This window comes from Pristis pectinata, chromosome 7, assembly GCF_009764475.1.
Source record: "Pristis pectinata isolate sPriPec2 chromosome 7, sPriPec2.1.pri, whole genome shotgun sequence".
NCBI lineage: Eukaryota > Metazoa > Chordata > Chondrichthyes > Rhinopristiformes > Pristidae > Pristis > Pristis pectinata.
Window position 1 is genome coordinate 32,605,409 of NC_067411.1, and position 22,942 is coordinate 32,628,350.

At 40.5% G+C, this 22,942-nt stretch overlaps 1 protein-coding gene across 3 annotated transcripts in view; it reads left to right on the top strand.

Moving 5' to 3' along the window:
• LOC127572583 (lysine-specific demethylase 4C-like) overlaps nt 1–22,942 on the top strand; it is a 276,139-nt gene that overhangs the window by 156,690 nt on the left and 96,507 nt on the right. For all 3 annotated transcript variants that reach the window (XR_007956643.1, XM_052020000.1, XM_052020001.1), the window contains exons 14-15: nt 1,463–1,676; nt 1,764–1,840. Coding sequence is in view for 2 of the 3 variants with exons in the window: in XM_052020000.1 (XP_051875960.1) it covers nt 1,463–1,676; nt 1,764–1,840 (291 nt within the window). In the remaining variant the exon portion in view is untranslated. The remainder of the gene's footprint in view (nt 1–1,462; nt 1,677–1,763; nt 1,841–22,942) is intronic.

Genomic DNA, 22,942 nt, shown 5'->3' on the forward strand with positions numbered 1-22,942 from the left:
GCAATTGCAATTTTCACTTGTGCTTCCCTCTAACCTCAGATGCACCCCACCTTGATTGGTTAATTTTGCTGCTTTGACAAACTCCTATCAACCTTTTAAGTATTTACTTCTATATATTGTGTTAGCCTATGCACTATCATCACCACTACCTTCTCCTGTGCCAGTACAATATCAACATCCTTGTATCTAGTGAAGGCAGTTTCCAAATACTCAGCCATGTGAGTACCTCACCTTAATTTTAACCATGCCCTCCACTCCCACAAGAATATTTCATTTTAAGTCTTTCATTAATCCTGTTTTCTGTTTGACAGCCCTTTTAAGATTAATGTGTTTAAAAATGACTTTGGTTCCTGTTTACAATAGCTGTAATCAATTCTCATAATGCTTCTTTGCCCTTTTGATTTCTTTTTGTAGATCTCCTCTGACCTTTGCCATCAGCTTTGTTTGCTACTGCATTGTGAACTGTATAGATCTCATAAGCCTCCTTTTTCTGATATTCTAACTTCTCTATCTTTCATCATTAAGTGAATATTAACTTTGGATGCTCCTCTTTCCCTCTGAAAAGAATGTGTTTATTCTGCATCCAAGCTGTCTCATCTTTGAAGCCCCTCTTCTTCCATTACAGTTTTGTCTGTCAGTTTTTGATTACAATTTAATGAGCCTTTTAGCTTACTGAATTTAGCCCTTCACCAGTTAAGCAATTTCACACTAGATTGTATCACCTTTTTCCATAACTTCTCTAAATCTGATATGTGATTGTTGTTTCCCACATGTTCTGCCACTGCATGCTCTCCTTATCCTTTTTGTTGGGTCACTTCACTCTGCTGAAAGAGATGTGGAACTATTTTCTTTGTCACCATGTTAGAAAATCTCTCTCCCTCCTTGCTCTTTAAACTGTTACTAAACTAGGCCATAATAGGATAATTGAAGTCCCCCATTATCACTACTTTCTAATTCTTGCATCTCTCTGTAACAAACAAGTTTGCTCTTCAATCTCTTATCTATTAGCATAATAGACCATTAGTTGTAGTTGCTTAATTCTGATCAGGCAGACTTTGTCTTTGACACCTAAACTATATTGTCACTCGTATTTGTTATAATTTGGAATATGTTTTATCAGTTTCTAGTAGGTAATGGCCGGAAACACAAAAGTGTCCTTCACTTTATATTGATCAGCAATTTGATTGCAAAAGCACAAAATGGCTTGTGGTGAATGGAAATGAACTGTTGGGCAGATACTTGGCAGATTGCTCTTGGAGGTTGTGGCTCCAAATTCTTATATGTGGCAACAAGTTTACTCTGCATCTGAATGTGTTATTCTTATCTTAAGAATATATTATATGTAATACTGACATGTTGCCCATCAGTAATCTTTTTTCTCCTTGATAATCACAGCATTTCCAAATACTTTTGGACAAGAAAACCCAACATAATTAATTTTTCTGTAATTTTTCTTGTGTAGCCTGATCGACCCTTGGAAAGAAGATCTCAAATCAAATCTGATTCAGCAGCGGTGTCACCATCCAAGCAACATAAAACAAAACCCCTTATTCCAGAAATGTGCTTTGCATATAGTGAAGAAAGTAACGAATGTTACCCTACAAATTCATTTATTAATGAAGATGGAACTAGTTTGCTGATATCCTGTGCAAAGTGCAATCTACAAGTTCATGCAAGTAGGTATTATTTTACTAATGCTACTCCCTTAAATGTTCATTTTTGTACTTTGAATAATGGTTATGACTCTTGACTTTGACCTGTAGGTTGTTATGGTGTTCCGTTTCATGAGATCCATGATGGTTGGACTTGTTCTCGTTGTATAATTGGTGCATGGACTGCAGTAAGTACTTGTATGAATCTGTTTCATTAATTTGCTGTTCTACTGAAGATGACACATTACTACATGCTAATGGATCACTGAAAGGCTAAATGCTTTTGATTATTGATTAGCTCCAGGTGTATTAAAAATAGGTTTGTTTTGTTTCTTTACTTCTATGTTTAAAGTAATCTTTATAACAGCAGTCCATCAATTAATAGACTTCCGTGGTATCAAATGATCATTAACGACAAATTTGCTTTGGATTATGAAGTAGCAAATATAAATTGCATTTCAGCAATGTAATGAGAATTGACTTGAAAAGTGGAATAAGAGGTACAAAAGGACCTCTCAATCTTTTGCGGTGTAGTTGTAGAACATAGCTGTCAATGATTTTACAATTTTGACTATGTTTCTTGGATAAATGCTGATGGTTACTTCCTTGACCTGGGGAGGGAAAAGCAGCAACAAGAACTTTTTAGTAGATCTCTGCTAAGTGACTGTCCTTTCCTAAATGCTTTTTTCTAATTATTGTATGTTTCCTCTGAATTCAGTTATTAGTTAGATGTGAATCAAGGAAAAGTTACTAACACCTACCTGATAAGGTTTTCATCATTCTTTAAATGGAAGCAAACTCCAAATGCCAGCCTTGCCCTTCCCTTTTGGGGAGATGCTGAATATATCTGTTGATTAAAGAGTTAATACTATTTATGCATTACATGAGAAATGTTTCTTCGTAGTTCTGGAAAGCACTGGTGTTATCCAGGAATGACACTCTTTTATATATAGTTTCGAAGAAAGAGGAGACGCATGTGACATATTGACATCAACATATTGGCATCAATATTGGAGACATGTTAAAGCGATAATATCTTTGCGATTCTGCCTATTAGTGATTTGAGCTTGCTCTTTGTGGTAGCTGAAGGAGGCTTCCATTCAAGGAAAGAAAAGCTTAAAGGTAGGTAACCAAGCACTTCCCCTCCCTTCTTCCCAAATAAAATTAGTTAATTTAATCTTAATCATTATTAATAATGGTTAAAATCTGCTTGACCAGGCATTTTTTTGCTCTATATACCGCTAAACAGTGAATGAATTACTCGACAGTGAAGTTACATATTTCAGTGTCACCTGCAGTTAAGGTATCTTCTCAGTGCAAGAGGTATCACAGGAAATTGAAATAAAAATTCACCCTCCAGTACATTGACTAAATTTGCAGTTCAGAATATATGAACATAATACTCTCCTTCCAAAGTTTGGTTTTGTTGATGTCAGTGTGAGCAACTAAAGGCAAATTTCTGTTCTTGTGTATTTTGGATTGCATGAGTCTGAAGTAACAAGTTTCCTTTTTTCTAAATAAATAAGTTTCACACTAAAGAAATCTTTAACTGGTTCATGGAGGGTGATTCCTTTTGAAAATGTGGTGCATCGATATCTAGTGAAATACTAACCACATCAATGTGTATTTAGTTTATATTTACTATTTGACATGTTTGTTACTTCCATTAAATTACCATTAAATATGAAACATTAGAATTTTTCTTAGAAGTGCAAAAGAATAAGTTCTTAACTTAATTCTTTTATGGATGGTTTATGGGTTCTTCACTTTTAGTGCTAAGGTACCAGTCATTTCTATGACATATTAATGAATATTCCACTATTTAATATTTTTGTGAAAGTTGTGAAACTAGCAGGCAAATTTTTCCTGTAAGATTAATTAGCACACTTACACAATCTTGTGAAACTGAATTAGGGATACATAAGGAACTTGCATCAGACACCCCTATTTGCTGTGGTTCAAATGTTCAAATTTGTTTTTGGATGCGGAGTAAATTGGATGAACCAACAGTTCCAGCATTGGATCTATTTTCTACAGCATTCTTTTTTTGCCTTACCTTGGATTGTGCCTTTTTTTGTGTGAATGTCAACTGAGCAGGGTGTGATTGCATTTCAGTTTTTAAGTACATTGTGATCTCGGGATCGAAGAAGAGATGGGCAGTACAGCTGGGCAGCCAGGCAGATTCCAAATAAATCTATGGGGGAGGGGTTAATTGGAGCAAAAAAAAAGCCCTGCAGGTAATGGAAATCCAAAACAAAAACAAAAACAAAAAGTGCTGGAAACATTCAGCAGGTCAAATAGTGTCAGTGGGGAGATCAATAGTTGACTGTTCAGATTAAGGACCCTTCAACAGAACTGGGGGAAGTGAGAAAACAGGTATGTTTCAGGTTGCTGTGAGGGGGAGAGTGATGCAAACAAGGCAAATGTCTATGATAAATTGCAGGCCAAACATGTCAAAGAAACAGTTACTTTAAAAATGGCAATTAGAAAGCAAGGTAAAAATAAGAGACACATTTAAATGGAAATGTTCAGTAAAAAAAAATGAGCTGCTGGAGGAAATTGGTGGGTCAGGCAGCATCTGTGGAGGGAAACGGTCAGTTGATGTTTCAGGTCGAGGACCTAGATTGGATCAGTTCTGATAATCTGGATCAGCCATATCTGTAGAGAGACAAAAAAAAAAGTGGGTAGTTATCTGAAGTAATTCAATTCAATATTAAGTCTCAAAGTTGCAACACGCTTAGGCGGAAGATGAGATGCCGTTCCTTGAGCTTACATTGGGCATTGTGATAGCAATGTTGGGAATTGAATGCAGCAGAAGGCAAGAAAAAAAGTGAAAGGTGACTGGAAGCTCAGGGTCACCTTTACAGACTGAATGGAAGTGTTCTGTAAAGAGTTCACCCAGACAGAGTTCACTTTTGTTTTTACAACATAGAGGGACCATATTGTGAACACCGAATGCATCACCATGAATTGGATGAAGTAAGTAAATTGCAGCTTCCTCTGTAAGGACTAGTAAAGGTCAGATGGTGCATCTCGAGCAGTGACATGGGAAAGTGTTGTTCGAAGATGAGTGCTGGAGATGGAAGCATGGACCAGGGAGTAATGGAGGGAACATTGCCTTCCACATGATGAAAGGAGGGGAAGATGTGTTTTATGGTGGAATCCCATTGAAGATGTTGAAAATTATGGTGTTCTGCTGAAGATCAGGATGGGCAGCTGGGTATAAGGAGTGAGGGGAAGGGGGTGAATTGTGAATCCTAAACTTAGAAAGGAAATGGCGGGTGCTGAAGTCATGAGGTGGGTGGAAGGTTATATCACAGATTCTAGTATGGCATCTTGTCTTGGCATGTGGCAGGCCTCATCACTTAATTTTGAATTTAACAATTTCAGGTAACCTCCCCATTTTTTATCTCTCTTGAGATGTGGCTGTACCTTTTTGTTTCAATTTGTTTTATTCTATTTTGTCTCCTAGCTGCTGTTTTAAAGTAATTTTTACTCTGAAAATGTTGGCCTGCACCCCATTGTAGACATTACCTCTGTTTTATCTACCCTTCCTCCTCTACAACTCAAAATAGATTTACTTTCTCACTTTTCTATCTATGATGAAGGGCCGTCGACATGAAACATCGACTCTTTTGCTTTCCTCACTCTGCTACTTGACCTAGTGAGTGTTTCCAGCATTTTCTGTTTTTGTTGAGGGCTTTAGTACCTTGCAACCTGGTGTTTGGGATCCCTTCCCTCTTTATTACTGTTGGTAATGCTTAAAGTACTGGAGCATGATGGGGGGCTATTGATAGCATAACAGTATTGGACATACTGGTGGAGTAAGGTTGCAAATTCTGATTGGAGGCAATTCTGGAGGATTATCATTTGGATTTTCTGGCCATGTTAGGTCTGACCAGGTGATATCTGATTATAGCACTTGGAAAATGAAATTGCATTTGCCTTTGCAAGTTGGTGTTCTCTGTAGTTGAGAACAGATGAAGTAGAATAGTGGATAGTAGATTATTGTCACATACGCCAGGATGCAATGAAATCCCTTGTTCGCATGAAGCTCAGAGTAGACAGTATGCATAGTAATAAGAAAATCAGAATCAGATTTATTATCACTGACATATGTTGATAAATGTGTTGTTTTGCGGCAGCAGTACAGTGCAAGACATAAAAATTACTATGTTACAAAAATAGATCGTGCAAAAGAAGAATAACGAGGTAGTGCTCATGGGTTCATGGACTGTTCAGAAATCTTAATGGCGAAGGGAAACAAGCTATTCCTGAAACATTGAATGTGGGTTTTCAAGATCCTGTACCTCCTCCCCAATGATAGTAACATGAAGTGGGCATGACCCAGATGGTGAGGGTCCTTAATGATGGATGCCGCCGCCTTGAGGCACCACCTCTTGAAGATGTCCTCGATGGTGTGGAGAGTTGTGCCTGAGTGGAGCTGACTGAGTCTACAACCTTCTGCAGCCTCTTTCAATCTTGCTCATTGGAGCCTCTATATGAGGCGGTGATGCAACCAGTCAGAATGCTCTCCACCGTACATCTGTAAAAATTTGCAAGAGTCTTGGTGACGTACCAAATCTCTTCAAACTCCTAATGAAGTGGAGCCACTGACGTGCCTTCTTTGTGATTGTATCAATGTATTGCGTCCAAGATAGATCCTCTGAGATGTTGACGCCCAGGATCTTGAAGCTGCTCACCATTTCCACCTCTGACCCCTCAATGAGGACTGGTGTGTGTTCTCCCGACTTCCCCTTTCCTGAAGTCCACAATCAATTCTTTGGTCTTGCTGATGTTAAGTGCAAGGTCGTTGTTGTGACACAATTCAACTAGCTGATCTATCTCACTCCTGTTTGCCTCCTCATTGCCATCTGAGATTCTGCCAACAACAGTGGTATCATTGGCAAATTTATAGATGGTATTTGAGCTGTGCCTAGCCACACAGTATGGAGTGTAGAGAGAGTAGAGCAGTGGGATAAGCACGCATCCTTGAGGTGTGCCTGTGTTGATTGGCAGCGAGGAGGAGATGTTACACCAATCTGCACTGACAGTGGTCTCCCGATAAGAAAGTTGAGGATCCAATTGCAGAGGGAGATACAGAGGCCCAGGTTTTGAAGCTTGTTGATTAGTACTAAGGGGATGATGGTGTTGAATGCCGAGCTGTAAATGATAAACAGCAGCCTGACATATGTTTTGCTGTTGTCTAGGTGTTCCAAAGCTGAGTGGAGAGCCAGTGAGATTGCATCCGCTGTAGACCTGCTGTGGTGGTAGGCAAATTGCAGTGGGTCCAGGTCCTTGCTCAGGCAGGAGTTAATTCTAGCCACGAGCAACCTCTCAAAGCACTTCATTACAGTAGATGCGATTGCTACCAGGTAATAGTCGTTGAGGCAGCTCACCCCGCTCTTCTTGGGCACTGGTATGATTGATACACTTTTGAAGCAGGTGGGAACCTCTGTCTGCAGCAGTGAGAGGTTGAAGATGTCCTTGAACACTCCAGCCAATTGGTCAACACAGATTTTCAGTACCCTGCCAGTTACGCTGTCGGGGCCTGATGCCTTGCGAGGGTTCACCCTCTTGAAGGAAGTTCTGATGTTGGCTTCTGAGACAGAGTTCACTGAATTGCCAGATGCTGTGGGGTTTCACATAGGTGTAGTGCTATTCTCCCTTTTAAAGCATGCATAAAAGGTGTTGAGATCATCAGGGAGTGAAGCATCACTGCCACTTATGCTTTGTTTTGCCTTACAGGAAGTAATGGCATGGAAACCCTGCCACAGCTGTTGTGCATCAATCTGTGTCTCTAACTTCACACAGAATGGCCTTTTTTATCTTAAGGTGGCCTTCCATAGGTCATACCTGGACTTCTTGTAGGGTTCTGGATCACCGGTCTTGAATGCCACAGATCTAGCCCTCATAACAAACACAAGAGTAAAAACAATGAGTGTAAAAATGCAGAATGGTGCAAAGATTGTAGTGCACCCTGATGTAGTGTAAAAAGAAATACAAAAGTGGAATAACTGAGAGAGGTAGAGTTAAGAGTACGAGAATGTGGCGGCACTATCAGGAAGGGGATGTGAAAGAGGTGATTGGTTCAGGAGTCGGATAACTGGGGAAGAAGCTGTTCTTGAGTCTGAACATCCGGGCTTTCAAGCTTCTGTATCTTCTTCCAGAAGGTAGAAGAGAGAAAATGGAATGGCCAGGGTGGCAGGCATCCTTGATGATACGACCGGCCTTCCTGAAGTAACACACCATGTAGATGGACTGGATGGAAGGAAATGATGAGCCTTCGGTGGACTGTGCTAAGGACAGGAAAGGGAGAATCATTTTCTCCTCCACTTTCTGAAAGTTCCCAACTTCTAGCTCCCCCAACACCAGAGTACGGCTGTTATTTGAACTTCCCCTCTTACCTCATGATTTTTGGTATCTGTCATTTCTTCCTTGAGCCACGGGTCCACTGTTCCAGAATCTTTACTCCCTGACCCCTTAGAACCAGCCCACCCACCCCCATCCCACAGTCAGTCAGTTAGTGTAACAACAGAATGGCAGTTGCCAGCTTTTGCATAGATGGAGATCAGTGATGGAACTGTGCATGGCTCCAGTTTTAGAATTAGAGGGGTTTATCTGCTTTTATAGAAACAAAGTAAAGTGAATGTGCAAAGAGCCAGCAGTTTCTCACTTGCCTTTTACCTTGCACTTTGATGCACGTGCAACATTTCGTGTTATAAATGGTGCATTCAAGACATTCTTAATTAGTAATCCACAATCATGTTTTAGAATAGCAGATTGTATCTGTTATACCTCAAGTTATCCTGGACTCTTAATTTTTTTTTGATAGTTCCTTTTTTGGATTTGGCCATTTGTACAAGTTTGACTGTATGCATTATGGGTCTGACATGCTCATTTATCTTCTTCAATTCAAAGGTGTGAATCTTAATTAGGTTTTGCTGTTACCACAACCAGATTCATTACTCTTGATCATTCCAGCTTATAGTTTGATGCCATGGCTCCCTGACATTGAAAAGCATACTCATTTTTGTATTTTTTGTGATACATTTTTCATTTCGTTTTGAACTAATACATGCAAATTGAATTCAAACGTGGGGATTCCACTGAAAAAATTGTATGAGGTGGGGAGGGGGGTGGGGTTGGAGAAAGGAAGACGTGCATTTATGAGGTGGCTTTCATCAGCTCAATGTCCAAAAGTACTTTACAGGAAGTTAAGTACTTTTTGAAGAGTAGTGCTTTGCATTGCATTGACTGATGATAGTTCTGAAGAATTTCAAAACTGAATTGTTTTTTTTTACTCTGTACCTATATGGGTGCATATTTTTGTCTTGCTCCAGACAACTGTTGCGTTACTTGTGGTGAGCCAGATGTTACAGACAGGTCCTGATTATTGCCAGGAATGTAGTTCAGGTGCTGATTGAGAGCAAAGTCAAGTTGAGTTTATTGTCATTTGCGCAAGTACATGTATGCACAGGTGTAATGAAATACTTACTTGCATCAGCATTATAGGCACATAGCATTAGAGGCACAATATTTAGAAGAAAAACATAAACATAAGTTACACAAGAATTATGCAAGAAAGAACACAATTAGAACCAAAAAATAAAGTTCATTATAGTGCAATGTGGTCTTTTTTTTTAAGAGTTATGTTACTGAGGTGGTGATTAGCATTATGCAGGTTGTTAATGATGAAGTTAATCACAGAGTGCTTTTAATTAGGTTTGCAGGACTTGTTAGCAATGATGAAGCAATGATATATTCCCAAGTCAAGATGGGTGATGGAGCATCTATAGCCCTTGTCCTTGTCCTTCTAGGTGAAAGAAGTCACGTTTGGGAAGTGCTGTTGGAGTAGTCTTGGTGAATTGTTGCAGTGCATTTTGTAAATGATGCACTGGTACGTAGGGAGTGAATTTACATGATGGAGGATAAGGTGCCAATCAAGTTGGTTAATTTGTCCTAGATGCTGTTGAGCTTCCTCAGTGGTGTTGGAGATGCACTCTTCAAAGCAAGTGAAATTTATCCAGCAACGCTTCTGACTTTTAGATAATGGATAGATTCTGGGGTGTCAGAAGGTGAGTGACTTTTCAAGTAGCCATTGTATTAATATGGATGGTCTAGATCTCTTTCTTGTATCTGGTCTTTGCAACATTTTTCTTTAATATTCAGTTGCAGGATGTGGCAAGGCTTGCATTTAAGAACAGAAAAATAATTGCAGGAGTAGGCCATTTGGCTTCTTGTGTCTGTTCCACCATTCATTAAGTTCATGGGTTATCAATTATTTCATCACAGCTTTAGAGCTCTAACCCATACCCCTTGTTCCTCTTAATATAATAGAATGATAGAGAATTCTAAAGATCCACTGCCCTGAGGGTGAAGAATTTTCTCATCTTGGTTCTGACTGGCTCAGCCCCTCTATCTTGAGTCTGCCCATTATTAACTATCCTTGATAAGATTGTAATTTGAAATTGTTGATCTTGTGATGAAGTTACTTACACAGTATTTTAGTTGCGTTTGCAGGATTTTGAATCGGGGATGATGATGATAAAACAACAATGTCTTCGCAGCCAGACAAAACAGTCACCCTCCTTCTACCCTTATCCCAGGAATCAATTTGATAAAATAGTTGGGAGTTTTTGGATTTAGACTCAGCAGTAAAGGAATTATTTCTACTCAGGATGGCATGTGACTTAATAGGGATGTCACAAGAATTTGATCATTCCCATGCCCCTGCTGCCCTTGCCTTTGATGGTAGAAATCACAGTCTTGGTTGGTGCTGCCAGACTAGCCAAGACAAGAAATGAGTGCATTTTGTAAATGGTACACACTGCAGCCATGGTGTGCTGCTGGTGGGAGGAATGAATCCTTAGTAGGGATGATGGGACGTCAATCAAACAGGCTGCTTTTTCCTATAGTATCAGTCTTCTTGAATATTTTTGAAGCTGCACTCATCAAGGCAAATGGATAGTATTCCATCACACTTTGATGGTGGAAAGGCTTTGGGATATTGAAGTGAGTCTTGTGCCTCAAGGTACCCTACCTCTGACCTGCCCTCTTAATGATAGTATTTATGTGGCCGGTCCAGTTGAGTTTCTGATCAGTGGTGACCCCCATGTTCCTCAGGATCAAAGTGGTGCAAGACTTGATGGTAATGCCATTGAATGTCAATGGTCTATGGTTGTTTCATTTGGATTGCATGAATGTTACATGTCACTTACCGGCCCATGCCTGTCTGTTGCCTGGCTCTTGCTGCACACAAACTAGGCTGCTTCAATTTCTGATGAATTGCACATGGAATTGAGGACCATATAAGCATCAACAAACATTATGAAGGAGGGAAGGATGAAATGATATATGATAATTGGGCCTAGGACGTTGCCCTAATGGAACTCCTGCAGCATTGTGCTTGTGCTGAGATGATTAGCTTCCAACAATTACAACAGTTTTCTAAGAGTGAGGTGCAACCCCACCTGTTGGTGTTTTTCCCCTCTAATGCCCATTGTCTTCAGTTTTATAAGGACTACTTGATGCCACACTTAAATATATTGATAGCTTTTCTCATCTCACCTCCCAAATTGAACTCCTTAACCAATGTTTGGACCTAAGCTCTACGGAGATACTCATTTTTTAGCTTTACAGGTCTCGCTTGGCTAGAGAGACAGCTAATTTGAGAATGCACATCTTCTGTAAAGCAACTGGTATGTCTGGTCATGTGGTCTCAGTTGTTTCTATATTATCAGGTCAAGTGATTTGAATTGGCTGACTTTGTGATGGTGAGGACCACAGGAAGGAAGGATGACACACTTGGCACTCATAGCTGCAGATGATTGCACCCTTGATTTTGGTACTCGTGTGCTGATCCAACCATGATTGAGGATGGGGATGTTGATGGAATCATCTGCTCTCACTACTGGTTTAATTGTCCACCACCTTTGATGACTGGATGTGGCAGGGCTGCAGAACCTTGATCTAATCTGTCGGTTGTGAGATCACCTGGCTGTCTGTTAAATGCTGCTTTTGCTGTACAGAACATGACATCCTGTGTTACAGGTTCACTGACCACCTATGTTTTTCAAAACTCAGCCAGTTGTGTTGGTGGTGGTGCCATCATACCAATCTTGGAAATGGAAATTGAAGTCCTCTTCCCATATTACATTTTTGCCTTTGCTTTTCTCAATGCATCTTTCAAATCTTCTTCAGCATAGCTGAACACTAATTCAACAGCTGAGGAAAGATGGTAGCGGCAAACAAGATGTGGAGTCCTTCCAGTGTTTGACCTGATACCATCAGACTTGATGAGTATGTAAGATCATGAGGCATAGACAGGATGAAAGCACACAATCTTTTTCCCAGGGAGGGGGTGCTAAAACAAAGAGGGCATAGGTTTAAGATCAGAGGTAAGAGATTTAAAAGGGACATTAGGGGCAGCTGCTTCATGCAAAGGGTGGTGTGTATTTGGAATGAGCTGCTAGAAATGGTGGTTGAGGTGGGCACATTAGCAGCATTCAGGAGCCATCTAGATAAGATAGGAGAGAGCTATGGGCCAGATGCAGGTAGATGGGACCAGCTTGTTGGGCAAAAGAATCAGTATAGATGACTTGGGCCAAAGGGCCTGTTTCCATGCTGAATGACTGAGTCAGGAGTCAATGTTGGGACACTCCGTCCCACACATATACCTGGCAACACAACCTTCGATACCTCTGTCCTGTTGTTCTTGCTTTCACTTTTTAGTATTTAGCCTTGTTACCACCTTGCTAATAATTGATTCCACCATTTTCCCTACCACTGAGGTTTTGCTAACTGGACTATTGTTCTCTATCTTCTCTCCCCCTCCTTCCTTGCACTAGTGGGGTTATATTTGCTACCTTCCAGACTGAGAACTGTTCTAGATTCTGTGGAGTTGTGGAAAATAACAAGCAGTGTATTCATTATCTCCAAAGCCACCTCTAATGTATTATCAGTTTTTAAGTCATTAGGCCTGGGAGATTTATCAATCTCATTCTTTTTTCTAAGTATGTTTTTTCTTAAAAGTATGAACTTTCAGTTTCTCGTTTTCTCCAGATCTGTTGTTTTCCATTGTTTCCAGGACCCGGATGCAAGTTTATGACTCGAAATGCCGACAGTTCCTTTTCCCTCATGAATGCTGCTCGATCTGCTGAGTTTCTCCAGCAAATTGTTTGTTGATCCAGATTTTATGGTGGTTCAGTTGGGCACATGGAAAAGATATAAACTTTTGAATGAAAGCTTTGAGTGAATTTCAAGAAGATTCAAGATTCAAGAATTCTTTATTTGTCATTGTACTGCTGCAACAACAACACAATGAGATTACGATGGCACTCCCTTGCCTAATAAAAACCAAAACAGTAAATTAATAAGAGCAATTATAACTATAAAATAAAACAAACATGTTTACACAAATATAAAGTATAAAAAAATATAAAAAGACAGTGTGCAACTGAACCATGATAATAATAATAATGATAATCAGCAGCATATCAATATATTAAATAACACCATGATGAGTCCAGCCAGTAAAGGGGGGAAGACATAATATGTGTATGTATGTATGTACAGGAGGTGTCAGTCCATATTTCAACAATTTAACAGCTTTGGGGAAAAAAGCTGTGTTTCAGTCTTGTAGTGTGTGCATGTATTGTCCTGTATCCCCTACCAGAGGGGAGTAATTTAAAAAGGTAGTGAGCAGGCTGAGCTGGTTCTCGAATGATGTTTAAAGCCCTGCTCCGACATCGAGCCTGATAAATGTCCTCCATCGCTGGTAACTGAGTCCCAATGATGTTTTGGGCCATCTTGATGACCCTCTGCAGAGCCTTCTGCTCCTTCCTAGTGCAGCTGGCATACCAAGCAGTAATGCTGTATGTCAGGATGCTCTCCACCGCACACCGGTAGAAGTTCACCAGAATGTTCTGAGACAGTCTGGCTCTCCTCAGTTTCCTCAAAAAACAGAGGTGTTACTGTGCCTTCCTAATGACAGCTGAGGTGTGTATTGCCCAGGAAAAGTCCTCAGTGATGTATGCCCCCAGAAATTTAAAACTGGAGACTCTCTCCACAGCCTTGCCACCAATGAACACTGGACCAAGATCTATCTTCCTTGACTTCCTGAAATCCACCACAATCTAGCTGGAATTTCTAGCTGGAATTACAACTGACCGAGGACTTGAGAAAATTGAACTTCTTTTTAAGCTTAGGTCAAATAAGCTGTAATATTTGAAGGATTATAGACACGTGTTAACTGGTTTCCATAGTTCTTAAGGAAACAGAGGAAAAATTACATGGTATTCATTAAGTCACTTCACAGGTAAAACCAAGTTCATGCCCAATGCTTTGCAGAGCTGAGACTTTCAAGTTGAACTGTAATGGCATATTTAAAGATGATCTAAAAGTATAGACGTACAAATTTATTTGATTAAAAAATTGGGAGCAGAGCAGGATTTCAGAGTAGTAGGAGTTAAGCAACATATCCTGCATTTTGCACCCTGTGCAAAGTGGTAGTTATTACCACCTTCCTCATGTTTCCTGCACAAATATGGTGATATTGAGTGTGGAGTTTCGATATTGTTGATATGTATTTTCAATAGTTTTGATATATAAGTCGATATTGACTTCTAATCTAGGGTGCTATCAGATTTCTGTTTGGGGTGATTTCTGGCATCAGACAATAATGATGCCTTCAAGCTGGCTGAGCAACCAATCATATTGAAGTATTCTTGCAGATAGTAAACAGGATAGGAAATCTATGATTTTTAATTAACCTTTTCAACATTTTACCGAGCATGGAAGAAGGAACATAAAAGAGATTTAAGATAGAAGGTGAAATATAAACTTGGTAAACATATATAAATAGAGTTTTATTCTTATTTAAATTAGCATATTTTGAAATATTGTTCTGAGGAAATTATAATACAAGAAATAAAATTAGATCCTGAGGGTGAGAGGGTTTTAACTTCGTACATCGTTAAAAGCTACAACCTTGTGAACCAGAGCATAGTATTTTTAGGATTTTTTTTCAGCTTAAGTAGTTGGTAAATAATTTGCTTTTTATCAAATGATTGATTTCTGAAATTTATTTTGAAAAAAACTGTTAAGCATCTCATTCTGTGTAAGAGCTGGGAATTACTGATAGCAGTGTCTGATCTCTTCATTATGCATTCTCCAGAAGTTGTTGTAAGCTTCACGGCAGAAGGGCAGTGAATGTTGATGGTTTCAGCATCATTGCAATTGAGGAATTCAATCCATATGTAATTTATTGAGTTCTTTTGTGTAAATACTGCTTTATCTGTAAATTTGAGGGAAAATTCAAGACTCCAACCAATTTACCAAAACATTGGAACAATTTAATTAATTGGTCCTATTCCTTTCATTGGTAAGCTTTGCTGATTGGATTTGCTACATTTGCCCTTTTCCTGTGTTCATGTCTCTCCATGAATGCTAGTTTTTGCACTTGAAGTCAGATGAGAGAATGAAAAATATACTAGAATCAGTATTGTATAGGTTATGATAATATCAATTCAAAATTGTTAACCAAGTTATAAAGCAATGTACAAATGGTAACTTCTTTTCAATCAGTCCATTAAAACATCTTTAACAAAGCTGAAAGAGACTTAAAAAAAATGAATTTGATTCCCTCTTGTCATTTTGCCAGTGAAGTAGATAATAAGTATAAAAGGAAAGTTACCAGACACACAGTTACTTGGTGCGTGATTTATTTTGATTTGAGGTATGAAATAGAGTTTGAATTCTAAACATCTAATTTGCCTGCACATTATTCTTGTAGTGTGTGCATATGTGGCTTCCTTCTTGCAATTAGTAGTTGCACCATCTTAGTAGTCCACCATCTTCTTGCAATTAGTAGTCCACCATCTTTGTGAAATTGTTTGACGGCTTTAAAATTAGCATCCAGTGTGGACCATGCATAGGAAATCATCCAGTGTGGACCATGCATAGGAAAACATGTCTTAATAGTAGAGAACAGTTGTGAACTTGCACTTTTCAAACAGATCATCGGTTGCTTGTGATTTGCTTTGGAGATTGACTTGAGGAAGTCAATTGCATTTAATACTGTGGTTTTATAACTTGAAGCAAGCTTTTGTTAGTGTTAAGCTGTAGGTTGTGTTTTATTACTGCATATCATTGGAACACATTTGTCCCTCATGCCTTAGAGGAACCAAGGGCAGGCCAGCAAATTTGTGAAAGGAGGCTACAGGAGGGAGAAAAAGCTGCAGGCTTGGATCGGCTCTCTCTAAAGAGTCTTCTGGGAACCATGCTCATACCTTTAAGAAACAATGTGAACAGAATCTATGTTTGTCTAAGATAATGGTGGAGATCCAACCATGGCAGAGCTGCAACATTACATTAATGCTTTGCCTTCTCTTCCTGCAGAGTTGAAAGTCATTGTCATGTTGAACTTCACAACAACAAACTCATTAATTGTGAATCACTTGCAGAAGGCAGTAATTATACGCCACATTTCCCAGATTGAGCCTTGATGTTGCAAACAAGGCATCAGAGAAAGGAGAGGGGAATGAAACGTTATTTTGATTGACCTGTAGTTGTCATATGGAGGTGGATTTCCCAGGGTTATAGGTTTTCCTTGGGTCTAGCAAGTGATAACCTTTAAATGGTGCTCCAGGCTCCGCAAGTGAACAGGAGTAATTTATCAACCTGATTCCCTGAGAGTCCAGTTAGTGTGTTACCACCAATTAAAAAAAAAACTCCTCAGGATCAATTACATGAATCTAAGAAGTTCACATGATGCACTTATGAGGCAGTCCACTATGCCTGACACATTTACATTGCTATGCCCAACATTGTTAACTCTTGCAGGGCAAGGGGCCGTTCCCTCTATTTTTGGCTCCTCATTGCAGTCCAGGTTCCCTATTTGTGCTGAAGAATGCAATTAGAACCATAGCCATGTTGCCATGAGGAGCTCAACAGAAGGTGCCATCAGGATCCTCAAAATGAAGTTTTGGACTGCTCGAGCGATGACCCACAGTACGATCCAACAAGAGTCTTGTGCTTTGTCATTGAGTGTTGTATGCTATAAAATCTGGCCATTATGAGGGCCTAGCCTTTTCCCCCCGCACAGCTGCGGAAGGAGGAAGGCAACGGACAGCGATGAGGAGAGGCACCCAATGGGTGTGCAGTCAAGGCATGCTTTATAATCCCGGGATTCCCATGAGGGCCACACCCTACAAACCCAGGGCACAAACAGAGAAAATTTCACAACTCCCCATTCCTATTCAGATTTGAAATGGTCAGTGAAAAGGTACTGTACTATTGGGCCACACATGTGCCTGGGAAGGGCTATCTCTAAGTGAAAGTTTCACCATGTCCTCTTGGTATTGAGCAGAATTTGTATTGCCTATTCTCCACCAGAAAAAAACGTGGGGATTAACACTGACTAGAAAATTACCAAAAGCAGGCATATAATTTCTGAGATCCAAGTAACTTGGCAAAAATGTTCAAACATCTGAAAGGCTGAAGTCAGGGATGTGGAAGGTGTACTCAGCATCCAGAAGGCACAGAACAATGCTCCCTACTTGTCTCTATAGCCTCCTATGCAATCCTGAATACACTGAACACTACCTCATGATATAAAGCAGCCTGGTGCATTGACAACCTGGTGAACCATGCTGACCTTGCACTGCACAACATTGAAGTAATGCTTACCATGTGACGGTTTTCCAAACAGTGGCAACGCATAACGGCTTCCTGCCCATCATGTGGAGGTCTCAATCTAGGACATGTAAAAAGCCAAAGGCAGTTGTCTTTTCGATGCATTAACATCTGCAAGATGGACTTCAAGTCATCCATTATCCTCATCTGGAATTCTGTTTTCTCTTTCCTGTGTGGACAATAAATGCTTCTCTCCCAGCAATGCCCAACACCCATAAATGCTCATGAATAAAGAGAAACCCAAATTGTCATTGTTCCCATGTTGCCATCTGTATGCACTGATCATCTCAATGTCACTTAATCAATGTGTCAAACATTTTTAGTTATTCATTTAAGAGGAACACATCGCAACTGTTATGCGGTGCATTGCCTTACTGTGTGCTTTTGCCTGCGGTATTGCTTGTACAAGGTGCTTCCCCCAAGACTACAGGCAAAATGGTGCATGTTTGCCTCGGGGTGGAAGTGGTTGCAGATAGCCTTGAAGGGAGACCATCAACACTTCCAGGCTTGGATGCCTAGCTTCAGACTGCACTATCTCACTGTGAATGATAGTAATCTGGGCCAGCTGGCTGTAATTGTACCTCTACCTGGCTGCAGTCGGGATCACAATGACAAATGGTGTCATTGTGAGAAAGGACACTGGATTTGTATTCCATCTTTTCAGTGGGACTGCCCGGGGATTCGGTAAGCTCAGCAATCTGCTTGAGGACTGATAGCTCGAATACCAGGGCACCCTTGAAGATCACGATAACAGTGATTTTTTTGAGACATGAGCTTGCATTGCAAACTCTGAGCTTTTATGAAACCACTCCTATGTTAGGTGGCTTCAGCTAGTGCGGCAACCTATGTCAACGTACATTGTTGGATCCTTGAATGTTGATTTGGAAATAGCCAGCTCTTCCATACTGAAAAGAATGGCCAGCAGGTTGTGTGCAAAATATGAGCTGAAATTTCCACTTAGTCCTGGACTCTCATTTATGCTTTTAAGCAGGTTGGACAATGCCCTATCTGTCTCAATGTGTGTGTTTATCAGCTTCTGCCCAGAAGCTGACATATAATGGTCCTCAATTGAATCCTGCAGGGCGGAACTGGTATGTAACCTCCAGTAATCTGACACATACTACTCTTTCCCCTGTTCAGCTGAATTACCATATGCAGTTCCTGCTTATAAATTAGCATCTACAATGTGCAGAATGCCAGGATCTTAACTAATGAAAGCCAGTGACAGATGAACTTTCACTGCTGCCTTCCTTCTCTGACTGTCGTGGCTCTTTTACCAGGGCCTGGCGAGGTGGTACGTGTTGGGTATCTGAATCTGGGTGAGGAGATTGGACATATGAGAGGGGCTTGCTTAAACCATCTATAATATTGGTATTGGTTTATTATTGTCACTTGTACCGAGGTACAGTGAAAAACTTGTCTTGCATACCAGTCGTACAGGTCAATTCATTACACAGTGCAGTTATATTGAGTTAGTACAGAGTGCATTGATGTAGTACAGGTAAAAACAATAACAGTACAGAGTAAAGTGACACAGCTACAGAGAAAGTGCAGTGCAATAAGGTGCAAGGCCACAACAAGGTAGATCGTGAAATCATAGTCCATCTCATTGTATAAGGGAACTGTTCAATAGTCTTATCACAGTGGGGTAGAAGCTGTCCTTAAGTCTGGTGGTACGTGCCCTCAGGCTCCTGTATCTTCTACCCGATGGAAGAGGAGAGAAGAGAGAATGTCCTGGGTGGTTTGATTATGCTGGCTGCTTCGCCAAGACAATGAGAGGTAAAGAGAGTCCAAGGAGGGGAGGCTGGTGTCTGTGATGCACTGGGCTGTGTCCACAACTCTCTGCAGTTTCTTGCAGTCCTGGGCAGAGCAGTTGCAGTACCAAGCCGTGACGCATCCAGATAGGATGCTTTCTATGGTGCATCGGTAAAAGTTGGTGAGAGTCAAAGGGGACAAACCAAATTTCTTTAGCCTCCTGAGGAAGTAAAGGCGCTGGTGAGCTTTCTTAGCCGTGGCATCTACATGATTTGACCAGGACAGGCTGTTGGGGATGTTCACTCCCAGGAACTTGAAGCTGTCAACCCTCTCGACCTCAGCACCATTGATGTAGACAGGTGCATGTACACCGCGCCCTTTCATGAAGTCAATGACCAGCTCTTTTGTTTTGTTGACATTGAGGGAAAGGTTGTTGTCACGACACCATTCCATTAAGCTCTCTATCTCCTTCCTGTACTCCGCCTCATTGCTGTTTGATATACGGCCTACAATGGTGGTATCATCTGCAAACTTGTAGATGGAGTTAGAGCAGAATCTGGCCACACAGTCATGAGTGTATAGGGAGTAGATTAGAGGGCTGAGGACGCAGCCTTGTGGGGCACCAGTTTTGAGAATAATCGTGTCAGAGGTATTGCTGCCTATCCTCACTGATTGCGATCTGTTGGTTAGAAAGTCAAGGATCCAGTTATAGAGGGAGATGTTGAGTCCTAGGTCTCAGAGTTTGGTGACAAGCTTGCTTGGGATTATTGTATTGAAGGTAGAGCGGTAATCAATAAACAAAAGTCTAACGTAGGTGTCTTTACTGTCCAGATGCTCCAGAGCTGAGTGTAGGGCCAGGGAGATGGCATCCTCTGTAGACCTGTTTAGGCGATAGGCGAATTACAGTGGGTCCAGGTTGTCTGGGAGGTTGGAGTTGATGCGTGCCATGACTAACCTCTCAAAGCACTTCATAGTGTGAGAAAGATTAGATATGAACATTGTTATACTCAATAATGTCAAGTCCATGGCTGGCTTCTAGTTCTGTGATCATCAAACCCTTGACTGCCTATCCTCTGAGCAACTGAGCTTGTGCGACATATGCCAAATCTGACCCTGTTGTAGGTTGCAATTGAGAGTTGCCTTGCTCTGTGAGAGAGAGAGTGAGGGAAGGAAGAGCATTAATGAGTGTGTTGCACTGTGCGTGCTCATGGAAAAAACATTGTACCAAGGTTATATAGCACGGAAACAGGCCCTTCAGCCCAACTGGTCCACGCCGATCAAGTTGCCTTACAATAACTTCAGAAAAGTGCATGAAAGATGCTATGCAAATGCAGGTTTTTCTTCCTGTTCCTTGAGCAGTGCTGCATAATTATGCATTGAGGTCTTCGACTGACACTGAAACCAAAGACTTTGTGTCTCAGATTTTCAGAATGCTAGTAGGTGAATCAAGCTGATGCTACTTTGATTGTTTACTCATGGCTACGTAACTGTTCAGCCTTGCTCCCAAAGGCTGGAAATTAGATTGATTTCTTGCTTACTAGAAGTTGTAGGTTACCTGAGGACAGATACCCAAGTAATATTCATATCTTTATAGTTCAATTTACTGTGTGCATCTGTATAAGACAATCAATTTAGCTCAGAATTTATTTTGTTAATGCAGTACAGAAAAAAACAATGCAAATGATTCCAATGAGCAGACATTAAATGTCAGGTCCGATGGTTAGTTGAAAGCAAACCTGTTCATTTTTCATGTTGGTCGGCTTGTATTGAGTGCTTAGTAAAGTTAAGATTTGGAGTTTGTCTTTGCTTCGCAAGCACTAAACAAAGGTTGCCCAATAAATTGTGATATTAGTGATGAATTCATACTCTGGCTTTAAGTCGTGAAAATTATAACATAAGGAGACCATTCAGTCCTTCATGTTTATAGGAGTGCTAACTCAATTGTCACAGTTGGCATCAAATAGTTTTACAGTAAAACATATAATCTGGCAATCATGGGACTTTGGTGCCAGACTAGCAGATATCCTGGACTACTGGATGTTCCTCAATACTCTGACACACTATTTCATTCTTTTACATGTTACACAATAGCACTAAATTTTTTAGTAATTCCGATGAGTTTACAGGGAGCGGGAAGTAGAATCCAGTAAGTTCCAGCCCCAGTGTTCCTGAGCTAGGCTGCACACCTGGCCCACACTCTGGATCCCTGGCTCTTTCCACCGACTTGGTCTGCACTTCGGACTCCTGAATCCATCCAGTCACCTGGCCCACACTCTCTGGACCCACTGGCTCACACTCCTCTAACTAATGAGTGAGACAATTGGGAATTCCAAACAATTCAATAGTCAAAGTTTTACTCCAATTGGGTTCCAAACTGCTAAATCCTATCAACAACTGGCTATTACACAGAAAGTGACAAACCACTGTTACAGACTGGTAAGTTCTCATTTGCCACATCACCTCGAACAATCCTTAGCAAAGCCAGTGCTCTGAATTTCAGTGCCTGAGAGGTGCGTATTGCTGAAATAAAAAGAGAACGAGCTGAAATACTCAGCAGGTTAGGCAGCTTCTGAAGAAAGAGCTACAGAGTTAATATTTCAGGTTGAGGTTCTGACTGTCTTTGACTCAAAACATTAACTTCATTTTGCCTTCCTTAGATTCTGCCTAACCTGCTAAAATGCTGTTTACAGCATTTTCTGTTTTTATTTCTGATTTCCAACTGCAGTAGTTTTTTTTATTTTCATCGAAGTGTGTACACTTGTGCCATATCTAAAACGACTACCATCCAATTTATGCAAATTACCTCATCCCTGGATTTGAGGGGGGTCTTCACCAAAGCAGATGGGAAAGCCAAAATTCTGCTCTAATGCACTTTCATTAGCATTCCAGACAAGGTTATGTGCCACCTACTTTAAAATTATTTTCTGATATCTATTTACATTCTTCCTTTTCAAAAAAATGTTTTAAAAACTAATACTTCATTCCTTTCTTAATAATGCTGAAGACTACACTTCGCACAGTCTGCAGAAACATTCTTTGATCAAACAGGAACGCTACAGTGTGAAGTCCTTTATCCTCCATGAGATTTTTTAACACCATTCACACAGAGTATGTCATGGTACATGAGAGTTGTTTTTACGCACTGAATGAAGAATTTGAACCCAGGACACACTGAAATTGCAGACTGAATCAAAAATACAGCCAAAGGCCAAAGCATGCTCTATGATGTATTAGTTGAAAGGAACATTCTGCACTTGACAGAGCAGCAAGACCAAAAAACAAAACAATTGGTGCAGGCAACACAGGACTGAACTTGCCTCATGGGCAATGTCTGCTCCAAAGCAAAGGGAAAATGATACAATTTCAGCTGAAGTGTTCAGAAAGGGCTAGTCAAGCAAACAGTTTCCCCAAATCGTGTAATTGACCTGATTCACATTATTTGGGGTACAAAATTCAAAGAATAACTGGATACAGCACAGAAGGCGAAGATTCAGCCCTTCAAGTCTGTATTTGCTGTATGTATGGACAATCCAGCTGGTCCTTATCCCCATAATCCTGCAAATTCTTTCCTTTCAGGTACTTAACTAGCTCTCTTTTGAACACTACAATTGAATCAGGCTCCACTCTTACCCCTGGCAGTGCACTTCAGTTCCTAACCACTCACTGTGTAATAACATTTTTGTCATGCTATTTTTGGTTCTTTTGCAATCTCTTTTATTCTGTGACCCCTGGTTCTTGACCTGCCTGTCAATGGAAACAGTTCCTTTCTATCTGCTCTGTCAATACCTTCCATGCTTTTTAATACCATGATTGGATCTGCATTTAGGGTCATGCATTTA